This window comes from Chiroxiphia lanceolata, chromosome 9 (genome assembly GCF_009829145.1).
Source record: "Chiroxiphia lanceolata isolate bChiLan1 chromosome 9, bChiLan1.pri, whole genome shotgun sequence".
Classification (NCBI taxonomy): Eukaryota; Metazoa; Chordata; class Aves; order Passeriformes; family Pipridae; genus Chiroxiphia; species Chiroxiphia lanceolata.
Window position 1 is genome coordinate 15,004,459 of NC_045645.1, and position 24,997 is coordinate 15,029,455.

The following is a 24,997-nucleotide window of genomic DNA, read 5'->3' on the forward strand; positions in this document are numbered from 1 at the left end:
TCAAGCAATTTCTTACCTCAGGTCCCTGAGGACCCAATGGTCCATGGGGTCCAGGGTCTCCAATTTTCCCCTTGAAAAAAATCCAAACAATTAAGATTTTTGATTATAATTTATTTTAAAAACATTTATTAACAAGAAAGCCTACAGAAGTGTTGAGATGACTTTTTTACTAAATAGGAAATTTTATAACTGCCTCTCTTTGAATTCAATTAAGACTAGTTCTTCATATCTCTTCAAAGAGAAATCAAAATCAAATCAGTTTTAGACAAAGAAAACTGGGAGTTTTGAGATAGTACAAATAGTCACAAAAAACACTTGAAACACATAGTTGTTTTCACAATAAAACCTACATCTTATTTAAAAGTCCAGGAAGTAACTGTTACAGATATTGGTTTACATACTTACCTACATACTCTAAGCATCCAATCATAGCCAAAGAAATGGCAGTTTTGTGATTAATAACAGTAAAACTAGGTCTTTTCCACATGTTATAGTGAGTCCATTATATACAAGTACTGACACATCTAAAAATGCGCCAGATTATTTCTCTAAGTTATATCTGTTCTTCCACATATTTATGAGTTTTGCCAGACCATACCTAGATGTTCCTTGAGCAAAATTAAAGTCTGACCTGGAAAACACTTTTTAATTTTCAGCATAAACAATTTTATTGTAAATTTATTCTACAAAATTAAAATTATATTACTTGCAGGACTGACTTCTCAAAGTTTAATTTAACATAAGTCACAAAGTTGGTCACATTCAGTATGTGCTTAAAAATCCACTACTGTTCAGAATTATTTTTTATTGAGTTTAAGGGCCTATGACATTCATGGGGTCTAAGTGGCTTGATTGCACATACGAAAATTGACACTGGAGTACTGTCAGCTTTTAATTATACACTAAAAAGATAGAGAGATTACTGCTAAAAACAGGTAAGAAAAAAAGTCAAATAACCCTGTGCAGCATGCCTTTTCTGTCTCAACATTTACAAACCCAGCAGAAGTGGCAGCACTGCACAAATGCCTTTAAAGTTGCTAAAAATCAATACATACTGGAATTCATGACTACTCCCATCCCTGTGAGAATTGGCTGTTATTAGTAGGATTTCACACACTCTATCCAAATCCAGCTAGTCCAAATGCTCATCTTGGCAGTTCCCAAAGCTCTCAGTGGATTTGCTTCAAATATTACCAACATGTCTATTCCCTCACAAAGTGACTGTCACAGAATACCTAATATCCTAAGAACTTCTCTATTAAAATTTGACACATAGACTAACCTCTGAAAAAAAGCCTTATATCTTAAGATCTGACTCACTCACTAACACCAGTCACTAGAAATAAAAGCATCTTAGACCTTATTCTTAGTGCATTTTGAATTAGGTTGCTTCTAGAGGATTACGTATAGTATGAACCTTATCACACAAAAGTATCATATAGAACAACATACAGTGACATATTAACAGCAAAATTTGATGTGTAAACTTACTGGAGGTCCTGGTTTTCCTCTGATCCCTGGGGGTCCTGGTAAACCAAGAGCACCCTGAAAAGAAAAAAACCCAAACTATTATATATACATGAAAATAAATTGTTAAGTTTGAAGCAATAGATTGCTGTACTTTGCCACCTGAAACAGACTTCAAAATAATTCTGTAGGATGAGAAATATCTTCTAACACTGAACTTTCATCAAAAGAGTTCTCACAGGATGTGCTATTTCAGTGACTTCTGATGTACTAGCCAAACAGGAAAGAAGATCCTTATTTATCTCAGTTTCATGATATGAAGGAGCATGTCAGACCCTGTGCTGCTGCTAACCACACCAGGCCCAGGTGAGCTGCAGATGAACCTCAAGGTTCAAGGGAAAAATATCTTTTACAACAGTTTCTTAGCAAGATTCAGATCATACCATAATTCTTTTCTCGCTTGATGTATCTCTAAACACGGAGTTACCAGCATTCTGCCCGTGCCCTTTACTTGTCTTTGTTCACATGTTCAATAACTAGGTTTTAATGAGCACAGCATTTCTGAAAAATATGTTAATTCGGTTATATCCAATAACTTTTACTACTGCATTCTACTTTTATGCAATTGACCTGTTGCATTTTAAGAGATTCAGAAGACTGATGAAGTTGATGAAATCGGGTAATTTTGTGAAAGAATGCAATTATAAGTTACCTTATCTCCTGGGTACCCCTGGTCTCCTGGCTCTCCTGCAAGGCCATGTTCACCCTAAACAACATATAATTTTATACAGACATATGTATGTGGCTTAAAATGGGGTAGTTTTCAGAATTAGAGACTGAGAAATTTTAAATACTAAATATTAAACTGATCTAAAGCAGATCTTTCACAGTGCAAAATATTGCACTGAAAAAACCCCTCTAGGAAATCCTGTAGACTTGGATATTGTTATGTCCAGTAGTAAGTGTTCTCTCCAGAAATAAAATATCAGATCATGAGACTTAAGTAATTTTAAAAAATAAAAGTCAGAAGAGAAAAGAAAACAAAAGGAAAAAGGGAAGGTTTTGCCAAGTACATTGTGCTTAATATTTAGAGAAGGGAGTCTGAAAGAACTATATATCTCTAAGATAATGAAAATATTTAAATCACCTTATCACCTTTCATTCCAGGCTGTCCCACACTCCCTGGGAAACCCTGTTAAAATAAAGAAGACATAAATCCCATGTTCAAATATAATTTGGAAAGCAGCATAGGCACCTGGTTGTGGGATCATTTAACACCATACCGTGGGCCCTGGAATTCCTGATGGTCCGCTCAGTCCTGCTGGCCCAATGCCTCCCTGTCAAACAGCAAGAAAGGTGACTGCATTAAACATTTGATAAAATGGAATAACTTAAAGACTGTAACAGAATGTGGCATTTTTCTGCACCACAGAGAGAAACCAAAATCTTTTTCAGGCTAACTACTTGGGGAAAAAAAGGTATCCATATCTACAGTTCCCAATAACATCAGAAACCAAGAAACCAAACTTGCCTCTTCTCCTGTAGATTATAAATTCAAGAGGACATCACAGTGCATTAGGCAATGCAGAATAAGGAAGCTTTCTTTTGTACTGCAGCTGCACATTCTGTGGCCATTCTTGCTGTCCTTAGATGACAACACTTCTCTGATGACAACACTTCTCTGTAGGCATTGAATTTGGCTTAAAGAAATTATTCTATGATTAGTACGGCCATAAGAGGCCTTTTATAGTCCTTTTACTAGGATTTCTCATTATCAGTGACTTCTACAAGTCAAAAAAAAAAAATGACTCTTCTAAAATATCAAGTGTGCAAAATTAAGCCTATGTTATGATGGGCATGCTAACTTTTTCTGTTCTCATGTACCTTCAAAGCTCTTACCACATCTCTCCTTTCTAGAACTTATATGGCAGAAAAAAGGAAAATTTTATGACAGGAAAAAGAAAAGTGAATCACTAAATGAAAAAGAAATAAATTAAGAATCTTACAAGACCAACACAGCAATAGCAGTAATGTTAATGAAAGATGGTGAGCTAAACATAAGACATGATTTAGCAATAGTTAAGACTATATTACAAAGGGAAAAGTCTACCTCTTTCCTGCCTGTCCTACCTCTGGGGAAAAAAAAAACAAAAACAAACACCAAAAAAAAACCCAAAAGGCAGTGTTATATCTCTGTGGCAATGCAAAAATTTAGCAACACATATTAATGCAGAAATCTTTTGCCACTTGCTGAGAGTGATGTGGAAAAGATGAGATGGTCACCTATGCATTTCCAGTTCAGCACAGATTCATTATTCTCTGGAGACTCTTTCAGCAATGTTAGCAATAATATCCTTCTACAGCCATCATCAGATTGATGGCTCACTGGAGAAAAAGGAAGACTGATCACTTAGTGACTCAGTGGTAGAGTTTCCAAGAAACTCTACATTGCTTTAGCTTTCCATGACTGCTTAAATGACACATTCTGTCATGCTAGACGATCAAGACAAATTGGTTACACTGCTGTCTTTTGCTTGTGCTACATATTCTAGCTCAGCAAGGCACTTCTGTATTAGTGATCCTGTATGTTGGAAGGCACACTTATGGTAACAAGAGCAATGACTGAAAAATCACAGAGGGATACTGAGCTGGGAAATTTAGCTTATAAAAGCAATGAGAGGAAGTTCCAAAACAGTTTTACTACATTCAGATTCATTAAACTCCTGTCACAGTCTCCAGACATATTGAGTGACCTAAATAACAGCAAAGAACTTCAACTACACAAAAATAAAACTGAAAAATTATCTCACTGGTAAGAAAAATGTTGGCTTAGTGAGTCTATCAGGTTTTTTAATCATCCTCCACCTACAACAGCCTCACTATATGTTAGCACATGCTTATCAGTTTCGTTAAAATTTACTCATAGATAAAAACTAAAACTTTCTCAGCTAAAGCGTACCTTTTCCACCATTTCTGTGTGACGAGTGAAATTAAAATCAAATTGCTTTTGAGTGTTAAAAAGATAAGATACCAGAAAAGGAAAATTTATACTTTCCTAGCATTAGGTGGGGGTTTTAAAGGAAAAAAAAAATAAAAAGAAAAACTAGTTCTGATAACCGTAGCAGTAAATTTTCTGAAACTTTTCATCTTATTAACACTTATGGCTTTGCTAAGTCTTGAGAGACTGATGGCTCTACCAGCCAAAACTCTGGACTTGGCAAGTGCTTTGCATATTGAAAAAAATTATGAAATGAACGAATTATTGGACTCAGCTTGCTGATGCTGGTCATTTTGCCATTGTCCTCATGAACAAAGCGAAAATACAACTATCTCTTGCCACTGCATACAGCTGGGCTAGACAAGCTACTTGAATTAATGCTGTTGGTTTCTGCCAGAAAAATATATTTAATCTCATATTCAGTATTCATCTTGTACTACTATAATGTGTTATAATGGACTAAGTATTTTAAAGCAAACATTGAGGGCTGCAGTTCTTTACTCAGTTTCAGATGACCACTATTATCTGCCTGAGTAACAGCTGTGTGAGCTGAGGCCAGGGAGCACAAACCCATTTTGAGAGCAGTTGTGGTCAAGGAAATGGGCTGCACCATACAAGCTGTACTTTGGGATGCTGGGGTCACCTGGAATTCCCCCAGGGTCCTGGTGAAATTCTGCTACAGTTTAAAGAGTGCAATGGTCCCTCGTAAAGAAACTCTGGAACACAGCAGAGATGTTCCAATTATCTTATTGGGAAAGAGGAAACCAGACAAACCAATATGGTGTTACTCGAACTGTGTGAAAGAGTCTCACACATAAAGAAGGCAGGCTAATCAAATGGAGCTTACACACAAAAGAATTGTTGATTACATGCTGTTCAAAACCTAAATATGCTGTTGATTTTTTTTCCCCCAAGAAATAGCACTCATTATGGTTATATTTTACCTATGTACAAATGGTAAAAGCTTTGGATTGGGGATTGAAAATTATTTCTCTATTTCACAAAAAAATTATTGACACTCAATGTCTCTGTCAATGACCGCAACTCAATAAGAAGGCAAATGAAGCTTTGACCCCACAAACATTTATGCTCATGAATTCTAGATAGGGCAAAACTGCTGACTAAGGTTTAGTCAAAATAATCAGTAACAATACCTTTTTAGAAGTGATATATAGTAGGTTTTTTTAAAAAACCTGCGTACATTAGTACAATTATCAATGTCCTTGAGGTAAAATTCCAAAGACAGTCATGTAAGAAGGAAAAGTAAACTGTAATTTTAAGCAAATTCTCAGAAGTGCAATCTCCAGTAGCACGAGTGCTTCAATTGGCTTGAATATGTCAACTGACAAGAACAGAGTAAGTTCATGTTTGCATGATGAGGCTGGAAGCTACAGAGTTTTCTTGTGTTTTCACTATGGCAGCGCCATAACAATCCCAATCAGACAACAAGGGATGACTTACAGGAATATTTTTTGTTATAAACATATCATTAGAAAGTTAATAGTAATTGAACTCAACTGTCGTACTTCAAAGGAAAAGTCAGATGACCACAAGTGTAAAGTGACAAACTTATCAAGAATGTTTCAGATCTGCAAATATCAAAAAAAACCACAAAGCAAACACTGGAGTCAATCACAGCTTTCTTAATTCAAAAGCAAACGTGCTATTTCTCCTACGTTGTGAACATGGTTGCATAGCCAGGCTTGATTGAGACAATGTCAAGAACAAAATAGAGGTCCTCTATGAGTAAATATGTGAACTACTTTTTAAAACAAGGGAGTAAGACTACATGGTATGAAAGTATCACTCTTTCCCATCTCCTGTAGGACTCTCTGACGTCACAGATCTTCTCTGGCACAGCTGCATTGATACAATTACAGTGTGCAACTCCACACTGAGCACCACAACCTTATTCTATGAATATTTTTTTTAAAAAATCAATATAATATGTAAACGAGCTAAAGTAATTTTTCTTAGAAATTAATTCTGCTTTGAATTTGGTAGCCATGTCCAGGAACGAATGAGGGCTGAGACAACTGCACTTTTTGAAAAAGTACTATGTGCTATGAACTAGAAAACTTGGTTATTTCAAATAAAAAAACCAGGCACACTGGATCAGAAATAATCATACAAATCCACACCAAGTACAGAAGTACTCCATACTGGCAACATGACAGCAGCTTTGTAGAGTGATATTAATTAAAATCATGGCTAGCTAGAACAAAATCTGTTTAAATCCTTGGATTGTCATAATAATTTTTATTATTTCACAAATAAAGACAAACACACAAGACAAATATTGTAATGAAACCATATCAAAGTAATAAAAGTGTACTCACTCTTAGTCCTGGAAATCCAGGAGGACCAACCCCACCAACAATTCCCTTCAAAGAAAATTAATTTTAGATTATCTGAATTTTACCATTTGAAAAGAAATCCCAGTGATAAGATTAATAAAAGTGATCTGCAGAGCAAGTTATTTGGGATTTTTATAGAGTTCCAAACGAGTGAGAGCTCATCACTGCACAGAGGAACACACTTATTAAAATCTCTGCATTATGCAATTCAATCTCCAGATATTTGTGTATGAAATCATTCCTGCTGCTACTGCAGGGATATGAGACTTTTTTTACCACAATACCTAAAATGGGAGGAAGAAGGAACAATTTTTTGAGGGTGACAAATGAATTTATTAATATTTCTTTGAAAGACGAATAGAACAATGGCTCAGTTCATAGAAAGACCACTGCAAAATTAACACTCTATGAAAAATTGCTTCTTGATACAAACTACAGTATTTGTACTTTAAAAGAAGTTACAAATTCAACAGTACTCTACTACCGCCTCTATCACACTCAAGTTTAACTCAGAAGAGGTTAAAACGCTGCAGAAAACAGTTGCCAAGTCTCTTTGCCTTACACAAAACAGGTATTGTAACCCTCCAGATCATCATGCCTCATGCAGGCTGTCCCAACACCTGGGACCAGCTACTCAATGTCATACAGAGGGTTCACCACAGCCTGTTGGCACCCACAGTGCAGGGGAAGTTTTATGCAAGCAAATTCTGAACGTGTCCAACTGGGCATGACTTCGACATGGCCCAGAGGACACCTTTGTGCTCTCCCCTGTCCTCTGGTGCCTACACACCTTCTCCAACCTGCTCCAAACTAACCAGAAGTGAAGTTGGATGCTCTAGCAACATTCTCCAAGGCAGATGAACATCCTCAGAGAACTGGAAGGGTGTTGTGGAAATGAAGGATGGCATCAGTCAGTTAAGCAGAAGAAATTAGGCATGAAGACAAGTGTCATTAGTGTCAAGTCAGCACATGGGAAGAAATGTCTTCCCTTCAAGTTCCTGCCACCACAGGCCTCCCAGGCAGCCCCTGCTCTCCACTGTCAGCACACGAACAGGCTCTGTAAATATCCCATTAGCATTGCAGCCCCCTGCAGCTGCAGCTCTGGCCCCTTGCCTGAACAAGCCCTGCAGGGTGAGTTTTGGGGGAAGAGGGGAGAGAGGTTGCTGCCTGTCTAAGAAGGCAGAAAGATCAGCAGCTGTCTTGGCAGATTAGATGGAACTTGTTTGCAAATGTTTGCATTAAAACAGGCTTCTTTGTAAAGTGCAAGTCTGTAATTTCAGATCCAGGCTTTCTGAGCTTGTTTCTATTAAAGTACTCTTCTGCAGATCTGGTGGAAAGACAATATTTGTTTTATTGGGAATGGAGGGAGACTTGGGAGGACCAGGAAGGGAAGGAAGAGCTAATGTTTTAATATCATTTTAAAAGCAGCTGGTGACACTCACAAAGCCTCAGAGGGTTTTCAAGATGAAAAGCACTATACTGACATCACCTGACATTCCAATAAGGGAAACTTTGCCTCAGGGACCAGAAGTGCAAAAGAGTTTTCTTCCTATGTTACAAAATATTGACACCAAATGTTGATAACCCACCAGCAAAATTCAGGTAAGCTTTTCTAAAACAAAGAAAAGGTGGATGTCAGGGCAGGCCTTCAAAAAGGAGACAATCTCTGCCCAGTTGCTGACTCTGGTCCATATCAGAAAAATCTTTAGACGCAAACTGATAGCACTTTCCAAAGGAGCATCCAACAATACAAGATCATTTAAATCAGCTGCTAGTTTACCCAGAACTTATTGCTGTTCTTTTGTCCTGCCCAAAGCCTTTCACTGGTTTCTGACACCAAAGGAAATCTGAGTTTGGAGTCTGCAGCCAGAGTTTCCGTACAAATACAGCAAGACAGCAAAGCTGCTTTGAGAGATGTGACTGTGGCACAGTTTGAATATCATACTACAAGAGCACTTTAGCCTGCACACACTGCCAAGGACAAAGCTGTTATCATACTGATTATAATGCACTGAATGACATACTAGCATAATTGTTTTCAGTTACAGTTCAAAGGATGAAATCAACTACCAAAGGCGTAAGTATACAAAAGCTAGGGTTTTACACGTAGGCAGAATCCTATTTTGTTAAGGTGATCTTGGAATAATGGTTTAAATAAACAATGCAAGATCAAATCCAATGCAAGAATTTTTGAAAACAAAACACTCATCAGCAATGCAACAAGGACAAGAGATCGGATTCTCAAGGTAGTCAGCACATGTAGCAGTGGAAACAGCATTCTTTCTGCAGCTTTCTGAGTCTTTTGTTGCTCTTTTTTATATTTATCATAGTACTTTCCTAGCAATTTCCATGAAAAATTTAACAGTCCAGGATTTTCCTGTGGACTTCAAGACATTTCTTTTGAGGCAAAAGTCTCCTTTCTATTTAGAAGGAGAGTTAATATTGAGTGTTACAAGTTTTATCATGTTAATCAACACACAATTCAATACTTACAGGACTTCCATCTGGACCAGGAGGGCCTCTATTTCCAAAGTCACCTGGAAAACCCTAAAGCAGAAGAGAAAATAGCCATTCTTCATCATCTAAGACATGAAGAGTGGTCCTTACCAATGTGAACACTCGCCTTAGTCTGCATCTAGAGACTGAAATGATAACTCAAGACATGGTAAAACCTCATTCATTTTATGAGAGTTTTGACTTCAGATACTAGATTATCAGGAAAGGAAAGAAATCTGATTTATCAAGTCAAGCACTGAAGCTTAAAACAGAATGTTCATTTTTTGCTCGAAAAGCAAAATGAAATGGAATTCCACCACTTTACTGCCTCTAATCTTTCTTCCTTCTCTAAGGGTTTTGAGGATTGTTTTTCTTCTTTCAGATGTTGCCCACTCCAGAAGCACATAAATTGCTGGGGAAAGTAATTCGATGCCATAATCCACAAGTATGTATATTTTTTTAAACTCACAAATGAGGCATCAAAAGGGAAACGGAGGATGCAATGGGACAGTTTTACCGGCCACACGGAATCATAGATGCAGGTCACAAATTATACAGCACAAACCCAGTATAGCAGGAGTTACAAAAGGGACAGATTACCCCCAGTCATCATAATCCCATTCCCAATAGCATGTGTCCTTTAACTGATGCTAAAAAACTCTTGTCTGAGTAAGCAGAAAACCAAAAGCAAAATGAAAAGTCAGAAAAGTCTAAAACTGGAAGGAATATAATAATATTACTGTGCAACAAGTGTTTTATGAAATCAATATTATCATTTATCATTAGTACAAAGCATACAAAGGATGAGTATTCATAATTTTAATATAAAACAGAATCTGAATTGTTTTTACAGTTACAAAAAGCTGGATTAATAAATTCTTAGTAAAATTTCCAGGGTCTGTTCTGACACATTGGCAACTGGTTTTAACTAATCATAGATAGAAGAAAACTATGTAAAAACATTCCCTCAAATGTGTATATAAAAGCAAAATGCATCATTCTAACAGGACAGACAATGCATTAAAAATACTGCAGAACTAGCCAAGTTTTGTATTATGACCATACAATGGAAAGAAATTGAATACATATACTGTGAAACATTTTCTTAAAAGCATATTAAATGCAAAACTAATCTAAAATTCAAACACATCCTCGCTCTGTGATGTTCACAATACAGATTTGAGCAACTGAATTTTTTGTCCCATTTTAAATATGCCAGAAATGTTACAAATATGAACAACTATTCAATAAACCTGGTGAGTAGCAGCATTTTGTGAATTATAAGTGAATGATCCTTTGTATGATCCACTTCTTTTATACTTTAAAATTACTTCCCAAAAATGAGATGACGTTTGGGACCTGTTTTCCTTCATGAAGATCCCTGCCAGTCAGACAGGTTTTTTGTCTCAACTACTATTATTGAGAGAAGTTTAGTCCAAAGAAATAAGTTGCACCCTACAACAAAAGGTGAGGAGCCTGACCTCAGGCACTACAAATTCCCATGCCAAATTTCCTTTAGCAATGGTGCCCTGCCCCAAAGCACCAGCGCTGTTAACTCTAGGCATTGTGCCAAAAGGCCTTGTCATGACAGCTATCATTGTTTGGGGTTAAAATAACACACATTCTCTAAGACTGTGATCCAGCAGAGTACTTCAAGCCGGGTTCCCATGTGATTGCTCTCCTGGTTTGGTCCCTACATTAGGAACCTTCAGTCAAATAAGTACTTTATATATCATAAAAAGGATTTGGAATGAACCTTGGGATTTGGAATGAACCTTGGGATTTGGAATGAACCTTGGGATTTGGAATGAACCTTGGGATTTGGAATGAACCTTGGGATTTGGAATGAACCTTGGGATTTGGAATGAACCTTGGGATTTGGAATGAACCTTGGGATTTGGAATGAACCTTGGGATTTGGAATGAACCTTGGGATTTGGAATGAACCTTGGGATTTGGAATGAACCTTGGGATTTGGAATGAACCTTGGGATTTGGAATGAACCTTGGGATTTGGAATGAACCTTGGGATTTGGAATGAACCTTGGGATTTGGAATGAACCTTGGGATTTGGAATGAACCTTGGGATTTGGAATGAACCTTGGGATTTGGAATGAACCTTGGGATTTGGAATGAACCTTGGGATTTGGAATGAACCTTGGGATTTGGAATGAACCTTGGGATAGAGGAAATTACAACATTAAAAGAAATCAGTATTGTATTAAGGTAATCACAGACATTGTGTAGAGGGGCTTTTGGTGCTCTGTCACCTATATGAATCTTCTCTGAATAGATTTATATAAATAAAAGTCCTTATCAGAACATAGCCTTGCACTGTGCTCTGATTGTAAATGAAAAATAACTGCTTACCACAGCATACCCATCACCAACTAACTGCTATGGACTGGAACAACTATACTGGCAATCAGTGAAACCTGCCATGGAGAATAATAGTATAATGCAAAACACATTTTCAGTGTACTCTGCTGTCACCTCTTCTTTCTATTCCACACTCAGCACAAGCCTTTGATTTCCATCCAGGTTCTCCTGGTTCTTAAACACTGCATGTGACACCAGCATGAGACAACTGCCAACTACTGCAAGGTATTGATGGCACAGAGCCCTTCTTGCCCAACACGCAGATGCACAAAGTAGCATTCAATTCAAGTTATAAGCAAATGACAATATGGTCAACAAGCACAGGAACACCCTGTCCTTCTAGCTGAATAATTAAAAACCAGATTCCTCTTTTGATTTTTGTACCTCAACTATTTGATAGCAGCTGCAGAGAGTAGTCTATCAACTTAATGGCACTTTGCTTGCCTTTCTTTACATCGAAGCAACTCTTGTAGGCTAGTGCCTATTTCGGCTGGTGCTAGATCACACAGAAAACAAAACAATTAAACAGAATGCCCCACGACTTTCTTAGCATACATCCAGGGCCAAATTATGATAATCACCCTACAACTGCTGAACAAGCTTGTTCAAAATGCTAGCTGAAAGTCATCTGAACTGCTGAGTGCAACTGACTGCACAACTGCAGAACACTATCGTGGTTTTCAATCTCAAACCACAAGAAAGTTAAAATCAGAAACTCCTGGATAGCTTCAAAGACCTAAAATAATATGGTTGCTGCAGAAAACAAAACATTTGGCATGTTTTACATATTTACACAGGAAATATGTAAACCTTGACAATGTATCCTTGGCAGATTTGTGTTTATTCTCAGCTGTAGAAATATACGTTAAGTAGAGGACAGCTTTAACTTACCACAGTCCAGAAATATCAGACATTAGAAGATCTTCATCCAAACCAACACCAAAATCAGATTAACAAAGCTTGCATCATATCTGCACCTTGTGCTAACATAGATTTCACAGAATTTATTTATGTACTAGCTGAAAACAACAGAAAGTCATCTATGGACAAAAAAAACCCTAACTTTTTTCAGTGATTGAAGTTATAGAGTGAATTACAGGTGGATTTACATTGGCAGCAGGAATTATAAGAAGTATTAAAAGATTTACCTGTCTCCCTTTAGGACCTCTTTTTCCACGTAAGCCTGGGATGCCCTGAGAAAGAAATAATCCATCAAAAATAAGTTTTCTTTCCTTCAATACTTAAATTCGAGTAATTAAATCTGTTTTTGATTATTTGATTGGAAAAAGACAGTATCAGAAGCACTACCACTAAATAAGAATTAAAAAATAAAGAATATTTGAGCAAAGAATCATAGAGACGTTGCCCTACAGCAGAAACACAAACTTTGCTTGTCTTTACTGTGGCCATATCAGAACAGCTATGAAAAAGGGCCATATCTTGCTTGCATCTAAGTACATGGCCAGGCAGTTTTGTGCTCAAGAGAAGTAAGAAAAAGCTCAAGCACAGAGTGACAGAGACTTCCATGGCTTGTTCTACTTTAAAGATCATCTGAGAAGAGACAAATATTAATTACTGAATGAATGAAATTGCTCCAATGAAAAATATTCATAAAGGGCATTGTTACTAAGAAAAAAAACAACCCTAATCCTTGCAGCTGTGGAGTAAATTAAGATAATAATTTACAGCTGCTCCCCATTTAACTTTAGCACCAGTGCATTTCATTGATTAGCCTAATTATATATGACATACTTATCTGATTTTCTTCACATCAGTTTTGCTATTAGCAAAAAGTACTTAAATGAATACGTTGTACATTTTCGCCTCATTCTAACGTATATTGCATTACCACACAAACATCAACATTTCATTAATGTTCCATTAAGCCTACCCTTTCTCCTTCAGGTCCTGGTTGTCCTGCCACACCTGGAGGTCCAATGAAACCCTAAAAACATAAGAACAATGCTTTTCATCAACACTGCTTGTCCCTCAGTATTGGCTAGATATGGGTTCACAATAGAGGGATTAAATTCAGACTCATTTGAAACTACCAGTGAAGCTCTAGCAATTTAAATGTGACCAGGATTTGCTCTCCAACTAAGAGCAAAACCAATTTCCTGCTATAAGAGTACAAAGCCAGTAAACAAAGAAGTACCAAGAAAGTGGTCCAATAAGACAAGGTTGCATCAGATACCTTATTTATTAGAACAGATGGAATTAGCAACGTTTTTCATAAGTTAACCTTATTCATGAAATACATCAGAAAATATGTTCTCATCTTTAATAACACTGTGTGATCACTGCTATATGTAAGAGCTCTTAAAAGACAAAAGTTTATCTTAATACAAGTAGAATGTTTTAAAGTTCAGCAGTGGCATTTCTCTGCCACCATTCCTCAGCTGTATGGAGAGATGGGTTCTACAATATCAGATTCAACCTGAGACTGGAATAAAAGTATTATTAGTTACTAAAAAAGAATTCCTTGCTTTTATAACTCTCTTCAGTCCTCCAATTGTAATTATTTAATTTCTTTTTTTTTTTTTGTTAATTATGAAAGATAGTGCCCTTCTTGTCATCCAGCCTAATGAGAGTAAGGAAAACAAGGACACTTCTACTTTCTACAGTTTCTTAAAATAGCTGAGAAGCAGAGCACAGTTTGATAACAGGAATGTTTTAAATGTAAAGCTCTAAACACTTCATATCATGTTGCTGCACACTCCATGGCACAGTAATATGGCTCAAGAGGGCTGTGTCATCATTTTTTACTGGGAGTTGTTTTTAGAATTCATATACAGGACTTAGCCTTAAGACATGACAGGTGTTTTTCCCTTAAATTACTCATGCATTGGCCATTTTTAGCTTTGTGTAAACAGAGCAGCAGTAACTTTTCAGGAAGTGACTGGGATCACAATGTCTTGTTGGTTGAAGGGAGAACAAGACAAAATGCTTGAGAATCTGAACAAAAATAAACTGAAGAAACATAAAAGAAACAACCCCTGAGGGTCCAATATCTGTTGGCACTTGATCCTGACAAACTAATTTTTCCCATCATTGTAATGAAAACTGACATTAAAAAAACACCCCGAAAAAAGCAGGCAAATGTTTAAGAAACTGATGCAGGTAAAGGCTTTTAGTAACTACATTAAAAAAACCAAGACAAAAGCAAATATTGATAATAACTTAGTAATAAAATTATTTTAATAGATGCTTGAGAACACAGAACACTGCTCATCAACCTGTACATGAGCTGAGGGCCTGAAAACACCTAGCAAAAGCTGCCTTCAAGTCCTAGATGCAACCAGCAACATGCAAGTTTCTGGAAACCTGTTTCTACTGCTTGATGGTGAGAGTCAGTGTGAAAAAATACATATACATGCACAAGCATGTATAGAGAAAAACCCAACTTATTTTACTTCCAAGAATAATCAAAAGCAAACCTTGAACGCACAGAGCAGTAAGACTCTTCAGTCCCTGGGGTATATAAAACTACAATTCAACCATTCTAAAGTCTTAAGATCACTTTCATGGTTTTTGTATGACAAGGCTGTTTCTCTTTATCAACTTCTGTAGCTGTTACAGACTGCAAATGCCAGATATGTCTCCCTTCTTGACAACTTCCATCATGGAAATAATGCTTCAAGCAGGAAACGTCCACTGCTCTTCACTCCCAACCCTCACACATCCAGTACTGCTTTCTTCTCCTGCCTGCATGCAAGTGAGAGGAAGGGCAACAATGGAAGACTGCTCTCTGCAGCTCACCACGGAAAAAAAAGTGAAGTCTTACATGTAGTTTGAAAGATACACTGTGTCTTCTTATTTGCAGGTTCTGCAAGGGCAGAGTGGTTCAGCAGGCAGAGGTGAATTAAATTCCTCATCCCCTTTCTTATGTACTGTATGGGTAAAAATAGATATGCATACCAAAATGCTAAAAATGCTTACTTACTCTTACACCTTTAGGACCTGGGTTACCTTCTGGTCCAGCTAAGCCCTATTATAAAAAGACATGAGACGTAATTCGTTTTAAACAGCGAGAGATGATCTGCGTAAAAAGAACTGCAACAGCATTTGTTAACAGTAAACTTGCAACACATTCTTGAAATTCACAGGATTGAAGACTGTGTCATCAAGTAGTCCCCTGGGATCATGTTCAGAAAGGTCTCCCATTAATGCATGGCTGAAACACAGACAATGACTGAAACTTCCATTACATTAGAATTATTTCTTCTGGGAGGAAATTTTTTTCAGGACCCAGTGATCTAGCATTACAGTGACATAATTTCACAGGATTTTTTCATAAGCTTTTATATTTGTATACATTTCCAATTACTAATGTCAGAATAGCAAATGTAGTCCAAATGTTCTAAACATTTTACATCATTCTATACAAAAATGTTATCGTCCATTACTCTATAAAATATTGTAATGGAATTTTAAAACATATAGCCATTACAAACCTAATCCAATAAAACACTGAAGTATTGGTCAAATTCACCCTTTTAAGCAAATACAAAACCACAAAGTCAATTGTTGTCAATCTGTCTTATGTAATTTATCTGGGGAAAACAATGAGTATTTCTGCTTCATCTCTTATTTGTATTACTGCACTGAGGTATCTGTAACCTCACACGTAAATCAAAAAAACCAGAATCAGTATTTATATAAGTGCTTGTGTTTAAAAATATTGATCAACATAACTGGTCTACTCTGGCCTCCAATCGGGAGGTCTGGAGACACACCACCTATAACGCTGCTGATGCTTTTGAGAACGCACACAGGATCACTCTAGAGGAGAAAAGACAATGAAGAAAGAATCGTGTCTTGCAGAATACACCACCTAAGGAGTTTTTCTGCTGTGTCTTTTGCAACCGGACGTGTCTATCTCGCATTGGCCTCTTTAGCCAACAGCGCGCTTGTAACAAATGTGGGTAAAGCCCTCCCCAAAGCTTTGTTTGCAAAGCCCAGCCATGATGTGTTTAAAAAAAGCTGGTTTCTGGCTTTATTGGTTCTCCTAAAATATCTCAAGGGGGAAAAAAAAAAATTTTTTAATGGTCTGTTTCCCTAAAGGGCTGAAGAAATAGTTTCAGCAGTGAAGTAAACACATTGGTGAAAAATTAGGAGGAACAGGCAGTTTCCTACTGCTTCTGGACTTGAAATACAAAAAAGATAAAACACGTAGAACCACATGGGGCTTATGGACAAGTGTAAAGTGTTTACACATTCAGTATTTTGGTAATATCATTTATATATTCTAGAAGGAAACAGCATTACTGCATCTAATCCATCAAATTTTAAAAGCCAAGAGACTCAACATTCCCTTGAAGGCACTACCAGAGAAAGAGGGTTGTTTCAAAAATAAATGACAGGATGTAAACAATTACATTTTTAAGATTAGTAATTTCAAAATAATTAGATATGGTACTTCTGAAAAGAATATATGAAAAAAAACCCCAAACAACAAAAAATTCAAAGACATTAGTATAGTTACTGCACCTGCCTGCCAGGGTAACCAACTGCCCCAATACTGCCAGCCATTCCTGGAATTCCCTAAGTGGAAAAAAGTGAGGGGGGACAGGGGGAGGAAGAGAGAAAAAAAGAAAAGAAAGAAAAACCACATTTAACATCATGGACTGAAGTTTGTTTTATCATTTCTGTCTCTTTCAACATCTAGTCATATGATGCAGCTTAAGCTCATGAAAAAAAATACTTTTTAAGCAAGATACACAGTAATGTCCTAAAATTCACCCATCATAAATAGGTAACTCCATCAATTTCAGTTACATATCCTTTGAAAAGAGTCTAAGATTGTGTGAAATACAACAGTTCATTCCTTACTTTCATAGTAAAAACATAGATGCTATTTTTAGGAAATAATTGAGGAGGGCTATAGGAGACAGATCCTTATAATGAAGTAACTGCATGAGTCTTAGCTGTATTTGAACAAATACATTAAATTCTTCATTAAAGAAGAATCCTTGTATCCTTACAAAGCCACTTTGCTTTGTTTCTTCCAGAATCAGGTCAATATAGCACTGGATTAATTATGAATGTATAGAACTTCTCTCCATCTTCTGATGTTAATTATCTTTTTTCCCCCACTGGCTATCTCTATCCCACTGCTATATTATAGTCAACACAGAAAAATTCCTATGAGCCTGTAATAAAAATTCATTCAGTTAAGCTCTGTGTATAAAACTCATGAAATTCACAGATGATGTTCCTGAGTTTTCATCTCCCTTCAGATGTTTACTATCTATTATCATCACCATTTCCTTTTCAGGGTCATCCAAAAGGAGACTTGTGCTTCTCTCTACTCTGCCATGAGAAGCTTCATTAATGCTAACAAGACATCAGCAACTGGATATCTTTGAAACTTACATTCAGATTGCTTCTTGAACTGACATGGAAGTGAGAAAAAGCACTCAATAACTATCACATTTTCTACATGCTAGGAGATTTAAAATGCATTAGATCAGTAGAGGCGGGAGAATCCAAAATGTGCCTCTTAAAAGAATTTTACACCAACATCTGCCAATCTGGTATGGGAGTTGAAAAACAAGCTGGTCTTTTCCATTTCATTTAGACCATTTTCTTACCAGACAGATCCCTAAACAATCTGAATTCTTGCTCAAGAACTGTCCGGTATTTCCTTAAACAGTCAGTAATTTACACTGATAGCTTATGTTGAACACTTACAACAGGTTATACAATCTTCCACTCTGATCATCTGCAGAGTACAGTGTACTGTGCTTCCATCACTCACCTGCTCTCCCCGTGGCCCTCGCAGTCCCGGATAACCTTTAAGACCCTGCAGGTGGAGAAAGAGAGATGAATACATACAGTTAAATAAACAAAATGGACCTTCTTTTCATACTTTATTCTCCCTTTATCAAGAAAAAAAATATCTAGACTTGTCTGTCTGCAGAACTGGTTTACATTCAGCAGCTCATATGAAAGCTGAGTTAGAGTAAAGAAGTAAGAAATCTTCTTGGCAATTTAGACAATCTCAAGATATCAGCATGCTTTAAGACAGTTTCAGACTTGTTCTCTTTTGAACAAATGAGTACATGGGATGCTGTCACCTGCTGAAACTGAAGAACTAGACTCTACACAGTGCATTTCTCCACTCCAAATCCTTGTCATGGTGACCTTTCTGAACAAGGCAGTTCAGAGGAGAGGTATAAGTAGACGGTCAACTCAGATTATTCTAGGACACACTCAGGAGAGACAGGCCTTCCAGGAAACACACCTTTTTTTGAAATTAACATAGAACAAATTTCAGCTCTTATACTATGGAATTTTTATTGGTAAGGAAAACAGTCTCATCCCAGAAATATTCCCTGTGGTGCTGGAATCATGAAACTGTTGAACTTTACTGCCTGTGCATAGACCATTTCAAACATATTTTACATCTTAAAATAAAAAAAAAAGGAATTAAAAATAGAGCTGGAACCTGTCATCTGCATCAGAACACTTGAAAGGGGAACTTTCTTCTTGAATGTCTTTACACTGTACTAAACATACCCAGGCAAGCTGGCCTAAAAGGGAGCCTCTAACAGTTGCATGATTTACGCAAGAGCCAAGTTTCTGGCCTCCGCATCCTTTGCAAGAGGTACTGGGAATACACAAGTCCAAAAGCTACAGCTTGAAAGAGAAATACCAAAACAATCTTTATTATGGACAGAAATCTATCATAAAATTGGACTCAAAGACATTGACTGAGCAGCGGGAATGTCTTGGCTGATGTTAAACATCTGGCGGCCTTGCGGCATGATGATACTTATCACTCAGTAGAGACTTGAGATTCACTGTAATAAGAGGAAATTCTGCAACTGATTTCAGGAGATCAAGTATTTCAAATTTTTGAATGAGCTTCTGCATGATCATAACAGTATTTTTGCATGAAATTAATTTTATTATCTTATACAAGATTAAAAGATAAAATTATTTTCCTTGGTGACAATTTTGGAACAAGCCAGTAACTTGTCTTTAGCTTTCAAAATGTGAGTTAGAAAACTAGTTTTTTACAGTCCCAGCCAACTCTGTATTTCATTAATTTTATCCATTAAAGAATTTTATCCTGTTTCGATGCTTAAATAATCAACTAATGAAGCTGTTGCTAGAAGAGAACTCTCAGTTTCTTATTTTTGTAGCAGGAAAAAAGGAAAGCAAATTCTGCTACACAGAAACACTCAAAGAAAAGTTTATCACAAGTTAGTTTCAAAGTGGGTCAGTTTAGCTGATTAACACTTACATGGACAGTCTCAAAAAATGGCTCACAAGAAACTGAGATGAAGGACTGATTACTGGTGTGCATGTTTCTACACAATAGCATCTTACATCTGTCAGAGCAAAACTCCTCTGAACTCCTACTTTATAGTATGCCCATATTCTTATTCAGAGTTAACATGGCCTTAATTCATTCTAACTCACTTAATGCTGGTTGGGAATGAAGCTAAACCATGCTAAAATGAATATCATTCCAAAGAGACAGTTTTCACACGGGGGTTTCTTTCCCTGTGACTTAGCTAATCCTCTTAAAATTCTTAGATTTTTATTAGCCTGAGTTTGTATTCTTGAGCATATCCCTATAAATTAGATGCAGCTTACTTTGAGCTAAGATGGAAATAAATAAGAAAAATAAAAGTTCACATGCACTGGCTTGAAAAATTAACTACCTTCCAATTTCTAATGAAGATTAATTCTCTGACTTTAAAGCTCAATGTGGAAGAGAACAGTCTGAGGCTTCCACTTACAGCAGTACAGATTTCAAGCGCATTTCAAAAACACAGCAAGTTGTAAGAATACTTTGGTCTGCGTGAGAGAAAAAATGTTTACTGCCAACTAAAATGCAGCAAGTTGAAGTGTCTGACTTCACCATATGGAGCACAGTGGGACCCAGACTGAGTGAAGTGTGTATATGGCAGACAGTCTGTGTATATAACAGCAAGAACTATTCAAGCCATGTCTTTCCATCTTACTGTTACCTGCTGTATTTTACTGGAATTTCTATGCACTGTTATTAAAATACATTAAAATATTTCTAGCACAATATTGGCAATTATTCTAGAGAGTCATGCAATTTCTGTAACCTGTAAAAATCAGTACGTGAAGTTTTATGACTAATGCTACAACCATCAGCTACCAAGAGATATTTTCTTTGAAAAGTATCAGCTAAAAAGTTTGCTGGGCATGGAGCAAGTGCAGTCAATAAATGGACTCCTGCGTGCTGTCACAAGAGCTTTTGCAATGCTTGCTTATCAGCCCTGTGGTGTCACCATACTGCCTCCAGTTTTGAAAAAATCCTTCAACAGCAAAAGGTTTTGGTTTTTTTTCATAGCTCCATTCTATCTTTTTGCTGATGTTTATTCCACAAGTAAGATTTCACCTAGCAACTCTCAGCCCAAATATCCTAAGGAATGGAAATACCGCTATTCTCTCACAGAACCGAAGTTTCCCTCTGCTCAAGGAAAATTGCGCTTTATAGAAGAAGCAGTGGGAGACACACAGTAGCATAAGGTTGATACCACCATGGGTGCTGCTTTGAAATTTATTTATCTGCCATGTCTTTTGAAGAACACCAAAAAAGCAGCTGTGATTAACATCCTGTTATGATGATCTCAATTTAGTTACAAGGGAAGGTTTAGCACCGTAGACAGTCATAATACCAACAGCAAGCCTGAAGCCATTCTATTGCCTCTTGACCATCAGACATCCACCTGGTGGCCACTGGGGCCAGGGTAAGTCACATGAAAATGGAAACAGAATCTTACCTTCTGGCCTTTGATCCCAGGTGGACCTGGAAAGCCTATGGGGCCTGGATCGCCCTGTACAACAAAAACATCCAGAATCAATATGTTTCACTGGAACATGGCACAGGCCCATAAACATGTAGGACTTAACATCTTCTCTGTATTCTTGGACATTTACTATGAAGAAGCAGCTAATGTTGTTTGATTAGGCATAGATTTTTATTGGATTTTTTAGAGGAAGAAAACTGAAAAGCCAACAGTTCCTTAACTGAGACCACCAGGTACAACATGCCTGCTCCTGCAACATGGTCAAATCATGGCTGAAACAGTCTTAGTTCACAACCTCTCTACATTTACTTTTAGCCAACATAAATGGGAGTGAAGAAGCTATACAATTCTTGAGGTAACCCTTTCTTCAAATTGCTATATATATTTAACTATTTTGTTTATCGTTTGTATTACTACTATGCCAACAATCCTCAACCAAGAACCAGGACACCATTATGGTATGCACTGTGTTCAACACAGCACAAATCTAATCTGTGTAAAAGGCAACTTGAAAGATGCATAAAGACAAAAGTGTTATGGTGGAATACAGCTATTCTCATCGAGTATTTTAAACTTCACAAATACAAAATGGCATATGGGAATAAGAATTAGAGCATCTCAAACGTTAGGGAGATGGAAAAAGATGCAAATTTTTATGGTTTTTGCAGATGGGGAAGGAGGAAAGGTTGTTTCAGCTCTTTTTTTCCTTGCTCAGGACTGACAGTGAAGAGATTCACTCCTTCAGGATTAATCCCCAAATTCAAATTCAGTGAGTCAAGGAATGGATCCTGGAAGTGAGTTAGCATCCAAATAAATTTAACTCCATTAATTAGGGCAGGCAAATTTAAATTGGGGGGAAAAATTATGAACACAAAATAGCGTGAACTATAAAAATGCACATCAATCCCATATTTTTGGATTATAGAGCATTCCACATGTATTTAGGTGTACTCATACAAATATATGGGTGAGCTTTAGACTATTCTGTGGCTGCTTGAATTCATGCCAAAGAATATAGCTTTGGTGAGCTTTAGACTGTTCTGTGGCTGCTTGGATTCATGCCAAAGAATATAGCTTGAGTTTCAGGCAGACACATACAGCTAACAGCACTATGATTAGATTGCCAAAAGCAAAAGCTGGTTAAATTAAAATAGTGTTGCTATTTCCACAAAAGCTGCACTTCAAATTCCCAGTAATGCATCAGCAGACACATTTCTGAATTTCTTCTCAGCAGCCCTTTAACACTGACAATATATATTTGTGAATTTTAGGGTTTGACAGCATGTAGTCATTAAAAATTAAGTTATTTTATGTACACATCAGCAGCTACTAAACAATAGTTATTCGCTAATGCGTTCTTCATTACAGAGAGTGGTCCTGGATTCTTACAGTGTTTTATACATAGCACAAATATTCCATAATTTACCTACTAGAAAATGCTGTTAATAAAACATAGCATAAATACAAGATATTCTAAAAGATGTAGCAGAGGCTAACACATTAGAATGCAAACATCCAATTATATTTTAATGTTAGCACATTGACTCTAAAGTTCCATACATAATCAGTACATTTGTAATCAAAAAATGAAATAATCACAAGCTTTCAAGCCCACAGTTTCTATGAAGAATAGAATATTTGAATATTTATACTCAAATATTTCGGGCAGAGAGAGCAACCACTTGTTTGGCTACAGTGGCTTAGCAGGTACAAACAGAAAAAAGCTCTGAAGTGAAAGGACAAATCTTAGCATCAGCATTGTGCTGTCATAATTTGTTTCAGTATTAAACAAGATTTCACAAAAGAATGGGATAGAAAAAACCTTTTTCTATAATTAAGAAAATAATACCTTTTCCCCACGTTTTGCCCGTCCTGGAGAGAATCCTGGGTCTCCTTTAGGGCCCTGTCACAGAGAAATTAAGCTCATTAATACCATCAGGGAAGAGAGTTTTTAGTAATATATGTGCAAACAAGCATTGTCAACTGCTACAGCAAGAGGAAGAAGAATGTTCATATAAAAATACTTGTTAGTATAGATATTTTTCTTATAACTTTTTCAGTAAAGAGCAACAAAGAATGCAATAGTGTAAGTTCACACTGAAATGAGATTTACATTTTCCAAATTTCATGTCACAAAATTTTGAAAAGCAGATTTATTGGCAATTCCAAGCAGGATTACAGCAGACACCCCAACTAAATTGCTCTGCTCATGTCTCCATCACTTCAGAACACCAGTTGTTCCTCAGAGACTGTGCAAGGCTGTATTACTGCATGGACCACAACCTTGTCCAGGTTTCCTCAGCCTTCCCACGCACCACGGACATTGTGCTGGGAAGGACAGAGCTGGGAATCCAGACAAGGCCTCTTTTCCACAAGGAATTTGTGCCTAGCAGTTGAGACAGGTGATCATTCTTGGCTGAGCATTACTGTCCTCATCCAAGACTGGGCAGCAGACAGGAGAAGGACACTGCCACACCAGTCTCTCCTGCAGTGAGTTAGCTGCAGTTAACTACAGTGTAGTTAAAGCAGTGACAGAATCCATAAGATAGATTTTCTTAACTAATCTATTTTTCAGAGAGCCAGGAATAAAGCCAAACCTCATGGACACTTTTAAATTACTTTAAAAACATCCCTCGACTGCTTATCAGAAATTAAATGCTGAGGACATCAGGTGTTGGTTGGAACCGCTGGCTCTCACTCAGGGCTGGATACTATGCTCTAAAGGTACCAGTTAAGGTTGTTCATCTTTCAAAAGCAAGTGCATAAAGGATCCTTCAACATCTTAAAGACAGAATAAAATTCTGTGTTAATTTTCTGCCAGAAAATTGTTACAACTCATTTGTGATGTTTTAAGATCAAACAAAAGTTTGTTTCAGTTTACACACTCAGTGTGGGTCAACTGGATCTTCAGAGCCAGAACTTCATGAGCATCTAGCTAATTTTTATTTAAAGAAAACTATTTCAAAATATACTTTATCAAAAAGATAATTTATAGTCTAACAGAACTGAAAGAGATCACTAAGGACCTGGAATTATATACTTTTTTATAACTAAATAAAATATATATCAGTACATACACACATGTACAATTCCTTCTGTTCTTAAAGTCATGGAGAGAACAACAGAACTGATCAGAATTATCATACAGTGGAGGGCGAAAATACTTTATAAAACAAAGCCTAGGAGTAATTGGTTACAATTATTTTCCTAGCAATATATTCTATTATACAGCCAGCATAAATATGGCAAAAATTAATTATGAATCTCTAAGTTTAATTGTTCCTATAGAACTACATAAGAATGAAAACAAACATAAAATAGAGTAACTTGGGTTTACAGCATTTGACATGGAAAGCTTTATTAAAATTCTTTTTATGTCCTCAAGCAGATTTTAACACCTGTCACGACAGGTCAGATTCCTGCAATTAGGAATTGTACTAAACAAATCATGGTGCTGCTTTTTCCCTAACATATCTATCAAGTGGTTCAAACTAAATATGAGTTG

The 24,997-nt window shown here is 36.8% G+C and overlaps 1 protein-coding gene across 4 annotated transcripts in view; it reads right to left on the minus strand.

Annotated features, from left to right (window-relative positions):
• The window catches only part of COL24A1 (collagen type XXIV alpha 1 chain), a 127,160-nt gene that overhangs the window by 77,673 nt on the left and 24,490 nt on the right, over positions 1-24,997 (minus strand). For all 4 annotated transcript variants that reach the window (XM_032696964.1, XM_032696962.1, XM_032696961.1 and 1 more), the window contains exons 6-19: positions 23,342-23,395; positions 21,466-21,519; positions 18,456-18,500; positions 17,186-17,239; positions 15,639-15,683; positions 13,587-13,640; positions 12,844-12,888; positions 9,316-9,369; positions 6,805-6,849; positions 2,751-2,804; positions 2,615-2,659; positions 2,180-2,233; positions 1,492-1,545; positions 17-70 (exon numbers count right to left, since the gene is read on the minus strand). In XM_032696964.1, coding sequence (XP_032552855.1) covers positions 17-70; positions 1,492-1,545; positions 2,180-2,233; positions 2,615-2,659; positions 2,751-2,804; positions 6,805-6,849; positions 9,316-9,369; positions 12,844-12,888; positions 13,587-13,640; positions 15,639-15,683; positions 17,186-17,239; positions 18,456-18,500; positions 21,466-21,519; positions 23,342-23,395 — 711 coding nt within the window. The remainder of the gene's footprint in view (positions 1-16; positions 71-1,491; positions 1,546-2,179; positions 2,234-2,614; positions 2,660-2,750; positions 2,805-6,804; positions 6,850-9,315; positions 9,370-12,843; positions 12,889-13,586; positions 13,641-15,638; positions 15,684-17,185; positions 17,240-18,455; positions 18,501-21,465; positions 21,520-23,341; positions 23,396-24,997) is intronic.